The 18729-nt window shown below is 41.4% G+C and overlaps 1 protein-coding gene across 4 annotated transcripts in view; it reads left to right on the forward strand.

Annotated features, from left to right (window-relative positions):
- The window catches only part of rbbp8 (retinoblastoma binding protein 8), a 148063-nt gene that overhangs the window by 54123 nt on the left and 75211 nt on the right, over positions 1 to 18729 (forward strand). For 3 of the 4 annotated variants that reach the window (XM_067980740.1, XM_067980737.1, XM_067980739.1), the window contains one exon: positions 13909 to 14098. In XM_067980740.1, the coding sequence (XP_067836841.1) occupies positions 13978 to 14098 (121 nt within the window). In that variant the 5' untranslated portion in view covers positions 13909 to 13977. Of the gene's footprint in view, positions 1 to 9509; positions 9605 to 13908; positions 14099 to 18729 lie in introns of those variants that run through there. The other variant, XM_067980738.1, reaches the window with a different exon arrangement.

Here is an 18729-nt window from a genome sequence, read left to right on the forward strand (position 1 = left end):
AAATAAAGTATATTTTGAAATATGAAACAAAAGTTGAGGTCAGTTATAGCGCCCCCTTCCGCTGCTTCACCTGAGATTAGCTAACTCAGCGCAGCTTGGGAATTGCACCTGTGACCTTCTGGTCTGTATGGTGTAATACTACATGGGCAGTGCCTTCACCCCCAGGCCATTGAAAGAGTTACGTTTGCATCTCTGTGGCACACACAGTGATAATTATCCAGTAATCTTTTTGTTTGTATCATCCTGTAGATAAATAGACCTTTGCCTTTTAGTTATACTCAGATTGATTTGGCCGATGGGAAAGGGGATTATATAATCAAAGTACAAATTGTGTTTTCTCTCCTGGCTTGAAAAAAAAAATTAGCTAGCTTGTGAACAAACCTACAGCTACAAACTAATGTGATAACTGTAAAGTCCCCTTTTCCATATAATGGTCACTGATCTCATTCACATTGTATAATAAGCTTATTGGGGCTTCCAAAGTCCCACCCCTCCCTAGGCTTAGGTGATCGTATTTCCTCTGCACTCCTTATGCAGTGAGTGGAACAGCTGCAGTAGATTGAATGGTGTGAAGTAACATAATCCTTACCATTTACTGATTTGTGACAATTTCAGTAGCTTGGTGGTGCTGATGTGATTTATTGACGAGTACGGCACCATCATAGGTGATAGTGTCAGAACCCGTTACTTATATTTTTTTTTTAAAAAAAACATTCCAATGCTGTTTTTCTAGCAAATTTTCCAGCAAAATATTTCTTCGAAGGAATAGTTTTGAAATAAACTGCCAGTTAACTAAATTCTCATCCAAATCATTAATATAAATAACAAATAACAGCGGACCCAGCACCAATCCCTGAGGCACACCGCTGGTCACAGGCCTCCAGTTTGAAACACAACCCTCTGTCTTCTGTCGTCAATCCAATTTTGTATCCAATTGGCTACCTCACCTTGGATCCCGTGAGATTTAACCTTATGTAACAACCTACCATGCGGTACCTTGTCAAAGGCTTTGCTGAAGTCCATGTAGACCACATCTACTGCACAGCCCTCATCTATCTTCTTGGTTACCCCTTCAAAAAACTCAATCAAATTTGTGAGACATGATTTTCCTCTCACAAAACCATGCTGACTGTTCCTAATCAGTCCCTGCCTCTCCAAATGCCTGTAGATCCTGTCTCTCAGAATACCCTCTAACAACTTACCCACTACAGATGTCAGGCTCACCGTCTGTAGTTCCCAGGCTTTTCCCTGCCACCCTTCTTAAACAAAGGCACAACATTTGCTACCCTTCAATCTTCAGGCACCTCGCCTGTAGCTGTCGATGATTCAAATATCTCTGCTAGGGGACCCGCAATTTCCTCCCTAACCTCCCATAACGTCCTGGGATACATTTCATCAGGTTCCGGAGATTTCATCTTATAACCCCTCCCTGGGTTTTTCCTTTGCCATGTACAAAATGAAGTGAGAAAAAGAGTGGTAACAAAAAAATGCTCACCTTCCAATTTGATGCAAGATTGCCATTTTATGTGAAATCGGAACTAGTTTCGCAGAGAAGAAATACTTTTGCACCATCTGTAGTGACCTCAATTGCTAAATGGAGGAAATTTGGAAACCAAAGCATCTACTGCGGCCATAGATTTAATATGTATTTTTTACTATTTATCCCTTAACTTCTTTGGAGTAAAGAATTTTTTAGTGCAACTGTGATCTGTGATAATATTGTTGCACTCCAAAAGCACTATTGCATACCTCCATTTATAGACCTTGTACAATGATCTACAGATTTACCAAGATGTCAGTATCTTTTTATATGGGTATTACCTTCATTTTTTTTTTAAAAAAAAGCATGTCATGTCAGTCACTGTACTACATCCTGTCTTGTTAATTTTCATGCCAATTTTACGGAGAAAATTCAGGTCTGGTTTCTTAATGAACAATGCCATGAGAGATCAATTAATATTTATGGTTAAACAAAAGCAGTGGGTATGTGTGAGTAATTACACAAGTACAATCTCATCTCGAGCTTTAGATAGCAATTATAAACCACAGAAAACTTTGTTCTGGTGGTTTATGATGTTGTGGAAACCCCTCAATGAAGCTACTACTTTAAGTCATTCTCATATTTCTGTTGTTCTTGGAGAATTTGCAAACCACACAGTATTTATAAATCACTTCTTTTCATCTTCAATGATGATTTTTATGAGTGAAAATAAAAATACTTATGTGGGACTGACAGCATTTCCTGTTGGATCTTCAACATGCTTTGTCAGTGATAAAATGTGGATTTGCACCTGTGATTCCCCACATTGAGTTACTGTTCACAGGTGCAATTTTTTTGAAAGATATGAGAGTAGAGACTGACTACTTTCCTGCTGTGATGTGGAGAGTAGAGACTGACCACTTTCCTGCAGAGAGGATTGATTAGAACCTGTGCTGTTGTATACCTTCAGCCTGTCCTCTTGGATAAGGTAGGTGTATGGAGAAAAGCAATGAGAAATAACATTTAAATTCTTTTCAGTTAAACAGAAGTACATTCACAATGGAAAACTCAACAATGTAGTATGCAACAATACCATAGCAATATTTTATTGATGTAAAAAATATTAGCCATTTATAATAGCGTTTTGTTCCAATTGTATGGGGTAGGTTCTGTGATGTGAAATCTTCATTTGCAATTTATATTTGGAGAACTCTTCAACTCAACTCAACCATTCAGTATTTTCATATAAAAGAGGGCTGGGCAAAGGGAGATTGGCAGGTAATGGATGAGTAACTGGAGAGGATGTAAGATGGACATCCTTTCCTTCTGAGAATTTTAGGAAATGCAGAATGCTTGAAATCATTTTCCTTTATTCTTGGAAAAATTTGAAGGAGGCACTGTGTAGCACATTGAGTTAGAACACTGTAGCCTAGAAATAACTGTTGATGATATTTGTAAATGAACACTTAATCTGCTTGTAGGACAATCCTCTGACCACCGTTTTAGTGGAAGCAAGACCGATTTGAAACAAATAGCTTAATGTGTGTTAAAATAGTAGACTGAGAATTGTCATATGAACATGTTAGGCATTTGTTCTTTAATATGGATAGCAGTAATTTTTTTTGCCTGTATGTTCACCTCTAAGACATGTTTGGACTTATTCAAAACTGGTGAATCTTGCTCATGTGGAAGCACATTGGAAGAAAAATTAGTTTGGGTACTTTCAACCCACTTTCCATTGGCCACAAGAAAAAAAAATAGAAGATAGAAATGTGACACTGTTGTAAAGATTCCAGCAGGTCCAGTTCCTGTAATTTTATCTATAGCTTTTAAGCATGCAAGGGATGGGTCTGGCTTGAAGTAATTAGGCTTTCTCTATTACTTATCACCCTCTTATTACCAGGTACAGGTCAAGATCTGGTGGTTTTGCTGGGTTTTTTTTAGCTTTTTGAGCATCTGTTTTAAGTATTAACTTTAATTCTAACTATGGAAATTATTTGTCAAACACCAAAGACAGCTGCACCGATCTCCATTACAACCAATGTGTTATTTAACCTTACATACCACATCTATTGTTTTTTACACTCCTGTTCGTTTCCACCAGATGCAGTTGCATGAACAATTTAACTTGTTCCATCCCTACATGTTTAATTTTGCTTAGCCACTTCCTTTTGTTTCTAAAGATTTCATTTCCTGTGAGCAGTATAGTTAACTAGTTTCTGCATTTAAAAAGAAATCCATGACCAACCTTAATAATATCCCTATTTTTGTCCACAACTTCCACAGTGGTGATCTTTGTATCTGTATTTTGCAGCTGTAAAGATGTACTCCATTTTAGTGAAAAAAGTGTTATTACCTTTGTTTACGATTGACTGTGTGTATGAATGTACTTCCCCCACTGAATGTGTGACTCCCTCTCTGTTAGTTCAGAGATACTGCTGGAGAAAAGGTCATTCTTCCAGTGTGTAGTATGCAACATTTTGTGTTCAGTACACTATACATTTGTGTTTGCACTGAATTGCATTGTCATGAAAGGATCACATTTATGCTGGGTCCCCATCCAACCTCAGGAATTGGAACTCCTGCTTAGGGAGTCCCCTGGCTGGCATTTTCCTTGTAAGGGGGGAAGGTGGTTCCACTCCTTACAATATAGTCAGGAAACGGCGAGACCTGACGCAACTGGTCTCTGCCATTTTCCTGTCGGTTTTTTCTGGTCTCCTGCCAGTTATGATGGGAGACCAGCAGAACCCCCCAAAGAATTTCAGCTTCATTTATTTAATTTAATATTCGGTCTTGAATCCCAGGAAAAACAGCGACAAAAAAGTGAGATCAAATCAGCAGTAGTGCTGTTAGTGAGATCCGTGCTATAGTCATTCCAATTTCACAGTTGCTGTTATGAAAAGTCTCTCTGGAATACAGCAGTAGTTTGAATAGTTTCCAAATTGTTAGGTTCATCAAGAATTAAAGAAATATTAGTGAACATCTTGGGTTTATCCCATAATACCCAATTTTGCAACAAAGGGCTGCTTTTGTGCTGTAAAGCCAAGACGGTTGATTTTGCAATAAGTTGCTAGCATCCTATACATATGGGAATGGGTTTCAATAAATAGAGACCTTTTACAAAAAGTGTCAAAGTACTATACTAATGACAAAAAACCAAAAAATGGACATGTTTAAACAAACCCTTTGCTCCATTAACATTTTTGCATGATACCAGCGAGGGATGGGTTATGCTGTGAATTTCTGTTTTGAATTCTTGTACGGGAATATTTAAACTTGCACGTAACTGCTGTCTGCTGCACAAGCAAGCCTGTGCTTGCATCGTCTTACAATGCTTCAGTTGTGTTTTTTTTTAAATTTCGAGATTCAGAAAGTCTTTTTGAAGCAGTAAGTGGCTCCTGTGCTAAATACTGACATCAGCAGAGAATGTTTAATTTTTGCAAAAGAAAAACAAAAAACCCCCTCAGCTCAAATTTTCAGAGGGGTTGCTTATTTTAAAAAATGAGATTATAAGACCAGTGAGCTCAAAAATGTGATTCCTCTGACCCGGCGAAGCAAGGGACAATGTATAATTGATGCTGGAAAAGATAGTTTGAATCTTTTAATTTTGCACAATGATCATTATATCATAGAATTATACGGCACAGAAGGAGGTCATTTGGCCCTTGGTGCCTGCGCCAGCTCTTTGAAAGAACTATTCAATTAGTTCCACTCCCCTACGCTTTCCCCATAGCCCTGCAAATCTTTCAATTTCAAGTAGATATCCAATTCCCTTTTGAAAGTTATTATTGAATCTGCTTCCACCACCCTTTCAGGCAGTGCATTCCAGATCATAACAATTCACTGCGTAAAAAAAATTCTCCTCATCTCCCTTCTGGTTCTTTTGCCAATTACCTTAAATCTGTGTCCTCTGGTTACCGATGCCCCCTGCCTGTGGAAACATTTTCTCCTTATTTACTCTATCAAAACCCTTCATAATTTAAATCGCCCCTTAACCTTCTCTGCTCTAAAAAGAACGATCCCAGCTTCTCTATGTAACTAATCTCTCCATGTAACTGAAGCCCTTCATCCTTCCTAAAGTGTGGTGCCCAGAGTTGGACACAATACTCCAGCTGAGGCCGAACCAGTGATTTATATATTTTTTCCTTTTTGATTCGTAATGTATTAAATGCCAGTATTTGTTGATTCAGTGTTAATCTGCTTCTATCAATGAAGCTGTTAAAATTATAGGGGCTGAAATTCCTTGAGGGTTCCGCCGGTCACTTGCCGTAACTCTGGTGGGAGACCAGCAGAGCCCCCAGGAAAATGGTAGTGGCCCAGTTGTACCAACTTTGTTGTTTCCAGGAGCTTCCTTGCTGCCTTGTGTAGGAGAAATGCCCTTAGAATTGCCTTAAATGTTGTCCTCAAAATGGAGTCAGTAGCTGAATGCTGGGACAACAAAATGTAATCCAAACCATTCTTGCAGAAATTGGGGTAGCATAAGCTACAAAGCCATAGTCCCAGAGAAAGCTTATCAGGCGATATAAGTGTGCCACTGCTTATCAGACTCATCGATCGACAGTTCCGACGGGCCACAGCTAAAAATCGCATAGACCTCCTCAGAAGACTAACACGGGACGCAACCAACAGAGTACCCTTCGTCGTCCAGTACTTCCCCAGAGCGGAGAAACTACGCCATGTTCTCCGCAGCCTTCAACATGTCATCAATGACGACGAGCACCTCGCTATGGCCATCCCCACACCTCCACTACTCATCTTTAAACAGCCACCCAACCTCAAACAGACCATCGTTCACAGCAAATTACCCAGCTTTCAGGAGAACAGCGTCCACGACACCACACAACCCTGCCACGGTAACCTCTGCAAGACATGCCAGATCGTCGACACAGATACCACCATCACACGAGAGGACACCACCCACCAGGTGCATGGTTCATACTCCTGTGACTCGGCCAACGTTGTTTACCTCATACGTTGCAGGAAAGGATGCCCCAGTGCATGGTACATTGGCGAGACCATGCAGACGCTGCGACAACGGATGAACGGACACCGCGCAACAATCGCCAAACAGGAGGGTTCCCTCCCAGTCTGGGGACACTTCAGCAGTCAAGGACATTCAGCCACCGACCTTCGGGTAAGCATACTCCAAGGCGGCCTTCGAGACACACGACAACGCAAAATCGTCGAGCAGAAGTTGATGGCCAAGTTCCGCACCCATGAGGACGCCCTCAACCGGGATCTTGGGTTCATGTCACGCTACACGTAACCCCACCAGCGAACAAATGTTATCTGTTTTTAATATAACGGGTCATTTGCTGTCTTTCTCTTCCTTCCGGATGTTTCTATGTTTCTGCCTTTTTTTTTGGGTGTCTGTATATTCGGTGGCCTTGTAGGTAACACTTCTCTGTCTGCACACTGTGATTGCCTTGGCAACGGGCAGTTAGAAAGACTATCTGTAATCACCAGGTATTGTTCTGTGATTTTATAAATGCGAAGGGTTCGAGGATTTCATTTCCACAACATTCACCTGAGGAAGGAGGAAGCCTCCGAAAGCTTGTGAATTTCAAATAAAATTGTTGGACTATAACTTGGTGTTGTAAAATTGTTTACAATTGTCAACCCCAGTCCATCACCGGCATCTCCACATCATATCAGACTGGAGGCAAATTCCCTGGCTCCTGTTGCGGTAAAAAGAAAGAAAGAACTTGCATTTACATAGTATGGTTCACCAACTCGGGAGCTTCCAAACAGCTTCACAGCCAATGAAGCACTTTTGAAGTGTAATGTACACTGTTGTAATGTGTGGAAATGTGGCAGCCAGTTTATGCACGCCGAGGTCCCACAAACAGCAATTAAATAAATGACTAAACAATCTGTTTTAGTGGTGTTGGTTGAGGGATAAATAATGGCCAGGTCAACAGGTGGCTATTATCCTGCCTAACGAGAATGTAAACAAAAATTAAGGAGAATCTCTCTTTCATCTGATGGGGTCTGTGCAAGGCTGCATTCTTGAGTATTTGTACAGGCCACTTCTCTCCGCCCCGGTGCCCCATCAGCTGAATTCTGAATGGACACTGGGGCCCAATATGCAGCCCCTATAGCTGGCAATATTGCAGTACAATTGGCGGAAAACACTAAAAAGGCCGTTTCCTTCATTTATATTTTGTTAGTGTGCACCTGCCCACATATGAGTGGGTGCAGTTTTTCAGGTCGCTGCTGGCCTTGGAAAGCAATGGAGAGGCAGGGACACAGCTTAGCGTGTCCCCAAGTTGCTTTCCACCTCCGTCCACCTAGGTCTATCTATGATTTCTAGTTTTTAGTGTTTATCTATTGGGGGAGGTCTTCATTCTTTTTTGGAAGCTACTTTTCATTTCCACTGAATTTGGTGTTTTATCAATGCTTTCATTTTGTGACATTGGAAAAATTAATAATTGAAGCAAAATCGAGTAACTACTAAAAACTCGGCCAGCCTCATACTGTATAGCTTAGGGCCGTAAGCATTAAAGCAAGAACAACCATCGAGTGGACACTCAGGGATGGGAGTTTTGAATGTTATTTTTGATTTGAGTACCTGACTTGTTCGACTCATCCTTCATGAATCAAAATCAAAAGTTTCTGGTACATCTGAATCAAATGCAACATTTTAGTTTGTAAGTGTTAAATCGATTCCAAATTTTATTGAACAAGGGTTATGTTTATCCATTTAACTTGAAAACATGGAGCCCTAACCGTGCCTAGCCTGTATTGGGAGTTGTAAACAATTTTACAACACCAAGTTATAGCCCAGCAATTTCATTTTAAATTCACAAGCTTTCGGAGGCTTCCTCCTTCCTCAGGTGAACGTTGTTGGAAATGAAATCCTCAATGAAATCGCATTTATAAATCACAGAACAATGCTTGGTGATTACAGACAGTTTTTTCAACTGCCTGATGCCAAGGCAATATGTGTGCAGACAGACAGGTGTTACCTGCAAGGTCTCCGAATATACAAATCACCAAAAAAAAAGAGATAGAGAGGTAGAAACATAGAAAAGACAGCAACTGACCCGTTATATTAAAAACAGATAATATTTGTTCGCTGGTGGGGTAACGTGTAGCGCTGCGACAACGGATGAACGGACACCGCGCAACAATCACCAAACAGGAGGGTTCCCTCCCAGTCGGAACACTTCAGCAGTCAAGGACATTCAGCCACCGACCTTCGGGTAAGCGTACTCCAAGGCGGCCTTCGAGACACACGACAACGCAAAATCGTCGAGCAGAAATTGATAGCCAAGTTCCGCACCTATGAGGACGGCCTCAACCGGGATCTTGGGTTCATGTCACGCTACACGTTACCCCACCAGCGAACAAATGTTATCTGTTTTTAATATAACGGGTCAGTTGCTGTCTTTTCTATGTTTCTACCTCTCTATCTCTTTTTGTTTTTTTTTGGTGATTTGTATATTCGGAGACCTTGCAGGTAACACCTGTCTGTCTGCACACTGCCTTGGCAACGGGCAGTTGAAAAAACTGTCTGTAATCACCAAGCATTGTTCTGTGATTTATAAATGCGATTTCATTTCGAGGATTTCATTTCCAACAACGTTCACCTGAGGAAGGAGGAAGCCTCCGAAAGCTTGTGAATTTAAAATAAAATTGCTGGACTATAACTTGGTGTTGTAAAATTGTTTACAATTGTCAACCCCAGTCCATCACCGGCATCTCCACATCATGTATTGGGAGTTGACAGCAGTGTGGCCTGTTTTTTGCATTTCAGGCTTATTCCTGAATCACCTCTATAGGTTGAATTTTCTTTTGATGCGGACTGGTTGAACTAGTTTCTAGTTGAGTGGAAAACCAGTTTGACTGGCCTGTTATGCCAACAAATTCTGGTATGATTCCCAGTCCCAGAGAGTACAGACCTGCTCAACCAGTTGTGAAAAGCATATTGGGTTATCCATTGTGCATTTACACATATGCCCTAGCAGAATCAGACAGCTTGAGCTGAGCAGCAGCTTTCTCGGTGAGCAAGTGTGGTCCAGGTGTACTGCCTCCTGTAATACACGTGAGGATTGTAGCTCCAGGGAATACCAAGATTAAATGTTCGCTAATAAAAGCTTTTCTCACACTTTAAGTTTAAAGGTAAGGAGCACTGAATATTCATTGTTTTTACAGTTAAGTTGGAATTTTAAATGTATTGTTTTAAGTTTGTGGTATGAAATTTAGATATTCTCAATGAGGTAGAATGAGAAGATACCTTCTGTGTAAATTTTGAAGATAGGTAACTTGCTACTTTATTGTGTAGTACAGATTTTCTTTTGAAAGAAAACTGGTAATCTCTAATTGATGTCTGTTTATTTTGTTAGACTTATCTTTTAAAGTATGAATCTATTGGTCTGAAAAATAACTTTTTGTAAATGAGGATCTAATCATTTTCTTGTGTATTATATGGTACGTTATGCTAAAACTCAGAAAACAAGAACACTTCTGGCTTTCATTTGGTAATTGATTAACCAGTCATAGTCCAGTAGTACGTGAGAAGCTGAATAGAAAGGAATGAGGGCAGGTTTTGTCATGCCTGACAATACTGGAAATCTCAGGCTTTAAAGTAAATTATGCCTTTCATCCTGGTCACTGAACTCCAATTCTGTTTCATTCAATAACTTTAGTCCCTCATGTTGTAAATTACTTGGACAGCATTGTAGTACAGCAACTCTATTAGTACCAAGCAGATGGTTCTAATGACTGCAGTCAGTGCCAAGCCAGCAGTAGCTTTGGTTGGCTGTGAGTATGGAATTGAAAGAAGTACTTTCCATGTGCATAGGAACATGGGGATTGCTGGAAAAAAGACGAAGGTCCATCTAGTTTGCCTTCCACCATTCTGGTAGTCGCATGAATAACGATAATGGATTTGTTGACTAATCGTGGCAATCAATCTCTACCGATTAGTCTACAAAAGCCCCAGGTATGAGGTGAGGAAACCCCCAGTGGTGGAGAACTTTGGGAACCAGTAGGTCCAAAGTTGCTTAATCCTCCCAAGCATGCTACGCTTGCCATATGTCATGTCTCAAATTACTCGTACTGTATCCCAAATTATTATTTTCTGAAAGAAATCAATCTAATTTACTTGCAACTATGAACTTGGTTTGTAAGAACCATCTTAAGGTAGTTTTATATCGATGGTGTGTGGTCAGCAGGTGGCCTCACCAGAGAATTTCTCCCTTTCAGGGTGCATTGTCAGGCTATACCTCAATGATATCTCTGACCCTAAGCTGGGCTCAGTGTAAAACAACTTATTCAGTCCATCACAAAGACTGATTACTACTGTCTCTGTAATATTTACTGCTTTCTCCCCTATATCATTCCCACCAGTGGCAAAACCCACTCTCAGCCCTTTGTCACCCCCAACACTCTCCTTGCTAGAATTTCAAACTCCAGTTCACCTAAAATTCTGCGGTTTGTATCCTATCCTGCACCAATTCCTGCTTACATATCATCCTGCTCTCCATTTTCCACAATGAAGTGACTTCAGAGTTCTTGCCCTTGTGAACTGCCTTGGGACCTTTTACTATGTTAAAGGCACTATATAAATGCAAGTTGTTGTCCTTGTTTATAATCCCTCCCAAGATTTTGCTCCACTCTACCTGTGCAGCCTTCCCTGGCCTTACATTCCAGCTTACATCCTCCGCTCTTTTGACCAGTCTACGCTGCATTCCTCTACTCCTCCATTGGTGGCAGAGCTTTCAACCATCATATCCCTGCACTCCGGAATTCCATTCCTAAAGCCTTCCGTCTTGCCCCACTTTCCAAAGCCTTCTCAAAACATCAACAAGAGTCTTGGGTTATTTCAGCTAACTCTCCTTCATAATTTCTCCATGTGTAGTTCCCCATCTTTGTAAAGTGCCCTGTGACCTTTTGCATGTTACAGGCACGATACCAGTCCACTGCTGGAGGAGAAAGATATCCTCTTTTATAGTGAAATTGTAAGTATTTATACTCCCACTTACGATTTTGCCGCAAATATTTAACAGAGACGGTACCACCCAGGAGCTCTGTCTTTTGTGACTGATATTCAAATAGTTTCTTTAGCTCATTGGGCTCTGAATACAGAATCATTAGTTTATTATTGCCTCTGACATCATGTGGGCTTTCAGATCAGTTTTAATGCATTTATATTTACACCAGTAATGGAAGCTGCTCGATTGAAATGATCAGAACATTGGACGGGCCCCGTTACAGGCACATGGATCTTCCCACCCAATTTTTCTCTTTGCACTGCAGCTAGATGATCCAATATGCCCAAGTGCAGTAACAGGGAAATCTCCATTTTCTTTTCACCTTATTTTGCTAGTTATTTTCTCCTCTGCTTTAGATTCCCCAATGTCAACTCATGAAAGGTGAGATGTGGATAACCTGCTTTCAGAGCAGTTCAAATCTGCATTGATCTGCCGTATTTGGAGGGGAGGGGGGGCGGGGTAGTGTGGAGATGAATGATGGAGGCATCCATGTAATTATTGGCACGCTAGAGAAGGGGGAACGTCACTATTAGACGGGGTCTTGAGTGAGGTGGGGGTTTCTGACCCAGGGACAGAAAGTGACGGTGGCAACCTGTGCTCTACTGTTCTGGCTATATATTTCAGCATTCTGTTTACTTTAATTATTTCACTGCATTGTCTGTCTAGACCAGGGGTGTCTAAATTATGGTCCATGATAACTTAGTTCCATTTGTGTTTATATTTCTTACTAGTTTGTCTTGCTTGAATTTTGTGGGTCTAGAAAGGCTGTTCTTAGTGCTCTTCTTCATTGATGGATAAATTAAGTGGATTAAAGGCTTAATCATGAGGACAGGTTACATAAACTTGGTTTGTCTTCCCTCGAGTTTAGAAAATTGCAGGGTGATCTAATCAAGTTGTTTAAAATGTTAAAGGGATTCAATAGGGCAGATACAGAGAAACTATCTCCTCTGGTGGGGAATCCAGAACAAGGGGGTATAATCTTAAAATTAGAGCCAGGCTGGTTAGGAGTGAAATCAAGAAACATTTTTTCTCACAAAGGGTAGTGAAAATCTAGAACACTGTCCCTCATAAAGCTTTGGGTGCTGAGTCAATTAAAATTTTCAAGACTGATATCGATAGATTTTTATTAGATAAGGATATCAAGGGATATGGAGAAAAGGCGGGTAAATGGAGTTGAGGTACAGATCAGCCATGATCTAACTGAATGGCTTACTCCTGTTCCTATGTAAATTATAAATCTCAACACCAAGATTCGCAGCTTGAAATATATGTAACTTAATGGAAATGTTAATTTAAATGTGGTTTAATCTTTATATTAGGCATGCAAGGCTCCATACTATGTTGTGCTCAAAGACTCAAAGCTTGGGCAGTCCTGGTCAAGGCATTGAAAGTAGAGTCTACTTTAAAAAAAATTGTACTCAGATGTGGGCGACACTGCATGACTGCATTTATTGCCCATCCCTAGCTACCCTCATATGACGGTGCCCTTTTACATACTGAGTGGCTTGCTAGGCCACTTCAGAGAACGTTTAATCCACAACAGGTGGTTGAGTTTTGAGTTGCATGTAGGCCAGAGTGGGTAAGGATGGTAGGTTTCCATGCTTGAAGCACAGTAGTGAATCAGTTTGATTTTTATGATAATCAGTCAACTCTCATGATCATTTTCTGGTGATAGCCCACAAATGATCAATTTCACAGCTTGCCGTGCTGGAATTTGAACGCTTGATCTCTGGTGGCTCATCCACAACCACTCCACTACAACTAAGTTTAACTACCAAGTTCCTTCCTAGGTCTCCCTCTACCAATTCAGTTCCATTTATTGTATACTTAGGATGTACATTTTCTTTGACCAGTGTGCAATATTTTACATTGTCAAATTGCATTTGCCATTTGCTGCCTGATCATATGGCTTATCTAAATCCTATTGCGCATGCTATGTTTCTACAGCTTTCCCTATTATAGTGTCATAAGCAAATTTGACAAGCTTACATTTAGTTTTGACATCATTAATGTAGCTTAGAAGCGACAGTATTGAGCTCAGTTGTATTGCACCCCTGCTGGATAACCTGCTAGGATCACAGCTGGAGAAATAGCCAGCTGGAAAAGGTACTGGAAGGCTACCAACATTAATCCAGGAAGGACACCACCAGGAGTATTTGTTTACGTGGATGGTGATCAACCGCATGAATGGGTTGCCAGGAAGAGTGTCTGAAGCCAGGGTATTAGACTTATTAAAGGAAAAAGCTAGATATTGTAATAGGAAGATTATATAGGGCTTTTTTTCCCCAGAAAGCTTTAGATTAAATGGGCTGAAGGATCTTCCTCATCTGCTTACCTTCTGGAGAAGAGAGGAAATCGGGTGGTGGAGTGGGAAAATATTTTGTCTGTCTTTTATATTCTAAGTCCAGTTTTACCTAATCTGTTTTGCAGGTGAACATTGATTAAGAGGATTTTTTAACTACATTATGTAGCTTTGAAGATCTACATACAGATAGTACCATGAATAGCTCCAGTGCAAGCTGTGGGAGTCCAGGCACTGGGAGCATAGCTGAAGCTGCCATAGATGTATTTAAGGATATTTGGACCAAACTGAAAGAATGCCATGACAACGAAGTGCAAGGTACATGTGATCACTTCAGCTGGATTAGCATAATTTATCACCTTAAAATTACATGTAAAATCCAATGGCATAAAGCCTGTATGAGAGGTTTTGTCTGTATATCCAAATCATTAGTGGTTTTCTTGCATCATTCTGTATTCCTTTTCATGGCCATTTGATGGAACTTGCCCTGTTTTTCCTATCCCAGTTGATGCATTAATAACAGTAAGCATTTGGGTAGTTCTTCACCAAGGACCCGTAGTGGATATCATTAACTCTCTCTTTACTTCCAAGAAACTCAGGAATTTCTTTTTTATTACTTCCTCCTTTCCTGATCATTTAGATTCTTGCTGGGATAAAGTTCTAAGGGCCTGGTTGCTCTATGGTACCTCAAGAAAGATCTTGTTCTTTGTTTGAGCTTAGACAATCACTGGCAGCAGACTGTTGACCCTGAGGGAATATCATAGCCAACTGTGGATTTGCCCTCACACAGTATAATCATGTAAGCACATTTCATCAGGAGTCACTAGATAACAATTAGGTGGAAACTCTGGCTGATTTTCTTTTTGTTTCTTCCCCCCCCCCCCCCCCCCCCGCCGCCCTCCTCTATATTCCAGAAGCACTGAGGCTATTTGTCATGGTCCTATGTGTACCCCTGTCCTGTCTGATATCCATTAACATCACCTATGCTCTTCCGAGTCTATATAGCTCAGTTCCACATTAGGCAATGTTCTTAGCAACTGAACTATTGGGAACCCTCTAATTTCTGTCATTTTTAATTAAATATTGTACTTTGTTGCAAAGACAATGTTTTATTTCCAATTCTGTCACTAAAGACACTTTTTTTAGTTTAGTAGTGCCATGTTGGCAGATTCAAGGTTCTGCCTTGGTCAGCTGCATTCCTTAGTGTAAAAGAACCAATGCTCAGGGAATCGATTGCATCATTAATCCATAAAAATGTAGGTCTGTGAATCTGCAGTTGTGTTAAGATTCCGTGTTTTTGCAACGTAAATGAAGTGAACTAGTCTCTTGAGTTTGCACTCTATTTAAAAAAAAAAGAGTCTCTGCCTCAAATAGCGCAACAGAGGTCAGCATCCAACAGAAAGTTAAAAGAGAAAGGGTAAAGGCACCTATTGTGAATCAAATCAATCACTTTTTTAAAAAATCCACATTTTTCACGAGCTTGTGGAGGCGGCAGATAAATGATCAATTCAGGTTCTTTCTTTGCAAATTGGATAGGAATCGGGCTGGAACTGACAGTTGGGGTGAATTTCCCCAGGGCTTCTCCTGCTCAAGCTCCATAACTTTGGAAGAGATTCTGGGCTGAGATGTGAAAACCTTAAGTATTAGCCAAGGTGAACAAGATCTACCAGGTCCATTGTGTTACAAAGTGGATAGCCAGATGGTGAAGGATAGAATACTAGAGCCTGGTCTTCAGTTGCTTCCAAGCCTTTATTCACAAAGATCAACACATCTCACACCCTAGATAATCTTTCTTATAAATGGATACAAGAGAGTCCCCAATTGATGTGCACCAACTGAATACAATTAACACTAATTGATCTAAATCATATGGATGCAATTAACACATTGTGCCTCTGCCGACCTGCTGTACATTACTCTGGTTGCCAATTCAACTGTTATGTTTCGGTTATCTTGATGTGGAAAGTCTACTGCTAGGATATAAATCCTAAACTTCTGATGGCTAGGCAAATGTCAACAGAGTTCACAGAATCAGATAGCCTGTAACCAAATCCACTGGGCTGGGTTTGCTGGTCAATGGGTGTCAAAGCTCTGGGCAATAGGTAAAATGGTTTCTGATCCATTCCTAAGGCAGTCCTTTCTGCTGATTGAGTGTATGCACTGGACAGGGATGATGGTCTGTGGCTGAGATGCATACTTTGCTTGGCTATGTTTTGCAATGTTTTCGTTGGAACTGAAGCAGCAATTGTTACAGATGCAAGTGGAGATGTTGGAGGATTTCAGATGGTAGCAACAGAAACTTCAGCCAAATCCAGAAATAGCAGAGAGGAGTTGGGCTCCCTATTGTACATCTATTTGTCCCATCAGCAGGCCTAGACCAGAAGTCCAGCAACAGCTCTTTAGTCGCTTTGGTCAGGGTGCAAAGGCCCTATAGCAACACATCATTTCAGGCCCATCCCCAGACCCAAGGGGTATTTGTTGTAGATTTTCCCTCTGGGGCTGGCCTATATATTTTTTTATTCACTTTCCCTGGTCTTTGCTGGATTCTGCAGCAAATCAGAACAGTTAGAGTGAAGGTGACTATGGTAGCCCACTATTGACTTCATAAACCATGGTTCCCAAACATCCTAATCCACTTGTGCTTGCCCAATTTTGTTATCCTACTGAAGAAACCTTCTCTCTCAATTGTCAGATCAGATCCTGCACCTGGACCCAGCAGTTTTGTGGTTGATGGTGCGACTGTTAAGGGGGAATGATTTAGAAGAAAATTTATCATTGTTTGTTGTGGACAATCTGCAGGCTTTCTGTAAGCCTTCCATTAAAGGTGGAAGAAATTTTGCACATTGTTCCATTAAATCGATTTAGTTTCTTCTGTGGTATTTATCACATCCTGTGATATTTCTTATGATTGAAAACCAGCTCCATTGGCCTGTATCTTGTGGCAATTTCAATCTTGTATGACTATTTGTATAACTCCAGTTTATTCTTTTGAAACATACTTGAAATTTATTGAAAACTCTTACTAATTGATCATTTTAAAAGCACCTCTAACATTGCCAAGTATTACAATAAGTGCAATAGGCCATGGAAATAAATTTTATGTAAAGCATCATGTTTTCGTAGTAAGAAACCAGGATCGTAAGAAACCAGGTTTGTATAATGAAGATGTATTTCTAAATTTACATTTAACGTGCTGTACACATTGTTATGGATAATTGTGTTAACCATTGTGGAAGGTCCTTGATGGTATTGTGACGTGACAGTTGAAGGAGTGACTACTTTGTGTAAAATCAGTGGTGCTCCAGAACTAGCCACGCCTCTAGCCAAACTCTTCCAGTACAGCTACAACACTGGCAGCTACCTGACAATGTGGAAAATTGTCCAGGTCTGTTCTGTCCACAAAAAGCAGGACAACTCCAATCCGGTCAATTACCGCCCCATCAGTCTACTCTCAATCATCAGCAAAGTGATGGAAGGTGTCATCGACAGTGCTGTCAAGCGGCACTTACTCACCAATAACCCGCTCACCGATGCTCAGTTGGGTTCCGCCAGGACCGCTCCGCTTCAGACCTCATTACAGCCTTGGTCAAACATGGACAAGAGAGCTGAATTCCAGAGGTAAGGTAAGAGTGACTGCCCTTGACATCAAGGCAGCATTTGACCAAGTGTGACATCAAGGAGCCCTAGTAAAATTGAAGTCAATGGGAATCAGGGGGAAAACTCTCCAGTGGCTGGAGTCATACCTAGCACAAAGGAAGATGGTAGTGGTTGTTGCAGACCAATCACCTCAGCCCCAGGACATTGCTGCAGGAGTTCCTCAGGGCAGTGTCCTAGGCCCAACCATCTTCAGCTGCTTCATCAATGACCTTCCCTCCGTCTTAAGGTCAGAAATGGGGATGTTCACTGATGATTGCACAGAGTTCAGTTCCATTCTCAACCCCTCAGATAATGAAGCAGTCCGTGCCCGTATGCAGCAAGACCTGGACAACATCCAGGCTTGGGCTGATAATTGGCAGGTAACGTTCGTGCCAGGCAATGACCATCTCCAACAAGAGAGAGTCTAACCTCCCCTTGACATTCAATGGCATTACCATTGCCGAATCCCCCACCATCAACATCTTGAGGGTCACCATTGACCAGAAACTTAACTGGACCAGCCACATAAATACCACAGCTGCTAGAGCAGGTCAGAGGCTGGGTATTCTGCGGTGAGTGATGCGCCTCTTGATTCCCCAAAGCCTTTCCACCATCTATAAGTCAGGAGTGTTATGGAATACTCTCCACTTGCCTGGATGAGTGCAGCTCCAACAACACTCAAGAAGCTCGACACCATCCAGGACAAAGCAGCCCGCTTGATTGCCACCCCATCCACCACCCTAAACATTCACTCCCTTCACCACCGGCGCACCGTGGCTGCAGTATGTACCATCCACAGGATGCACTGCAGCAACTCGCCAAGGCTTCTTCGACAGCACCTCCCAAACCTGCGACCTCTACCACCTAGAAGGAAAAGGGCAGCAGGCACATGGGAACAGCACCACCTGCACGTTCCCCTCCAAGCCACACACCATCCCGGCTTGGAAATATATCGCCGTTCCTTCATCGTCGCTGGGTCAAAATCCTGGAACTCCCAACCCAACAGCACTGTGGGAGAACCTTCACCACACGGACCGCAGCGGTTCAAGAAGGCGGCTCACCACCACCTTCTCGAGGGCAATTGGGGATGGGCAATATATGCTGGCCTAGCCAGCGACGCCCACATCCCATGAACGAATGGGGAAAAAAACAATGTCCTCTTGGTGAACTTCTCTTTTCAGGAACATTGACCTCTAAACTTTTTTTAATACGAAACCATACAGGCCAGAAAGCCCCAGATATAAAATAAATTAACTTATCTTAGCTCGGGCAAGAGTAGGAGTGCTACAATTTGTCTGTGTCTCTGGGCTAGG

Source organism: Heptranchias perlo, chromosome 3 (genome assembly GCF_035084215.1).
Source record: "Heptranchias perlo isolate sHepPer1 chromosome 3, sHepPer1.hap1, whole genome shotgun sequence".
Classification (NCBI taxonomy): domain Eukaryota; kingdom Metazoa; phylum Chordata; class Chondrichthyes; order Hexanchiformes; family Hexanchidae; genus Heptranchias; species Heptranchias perlo.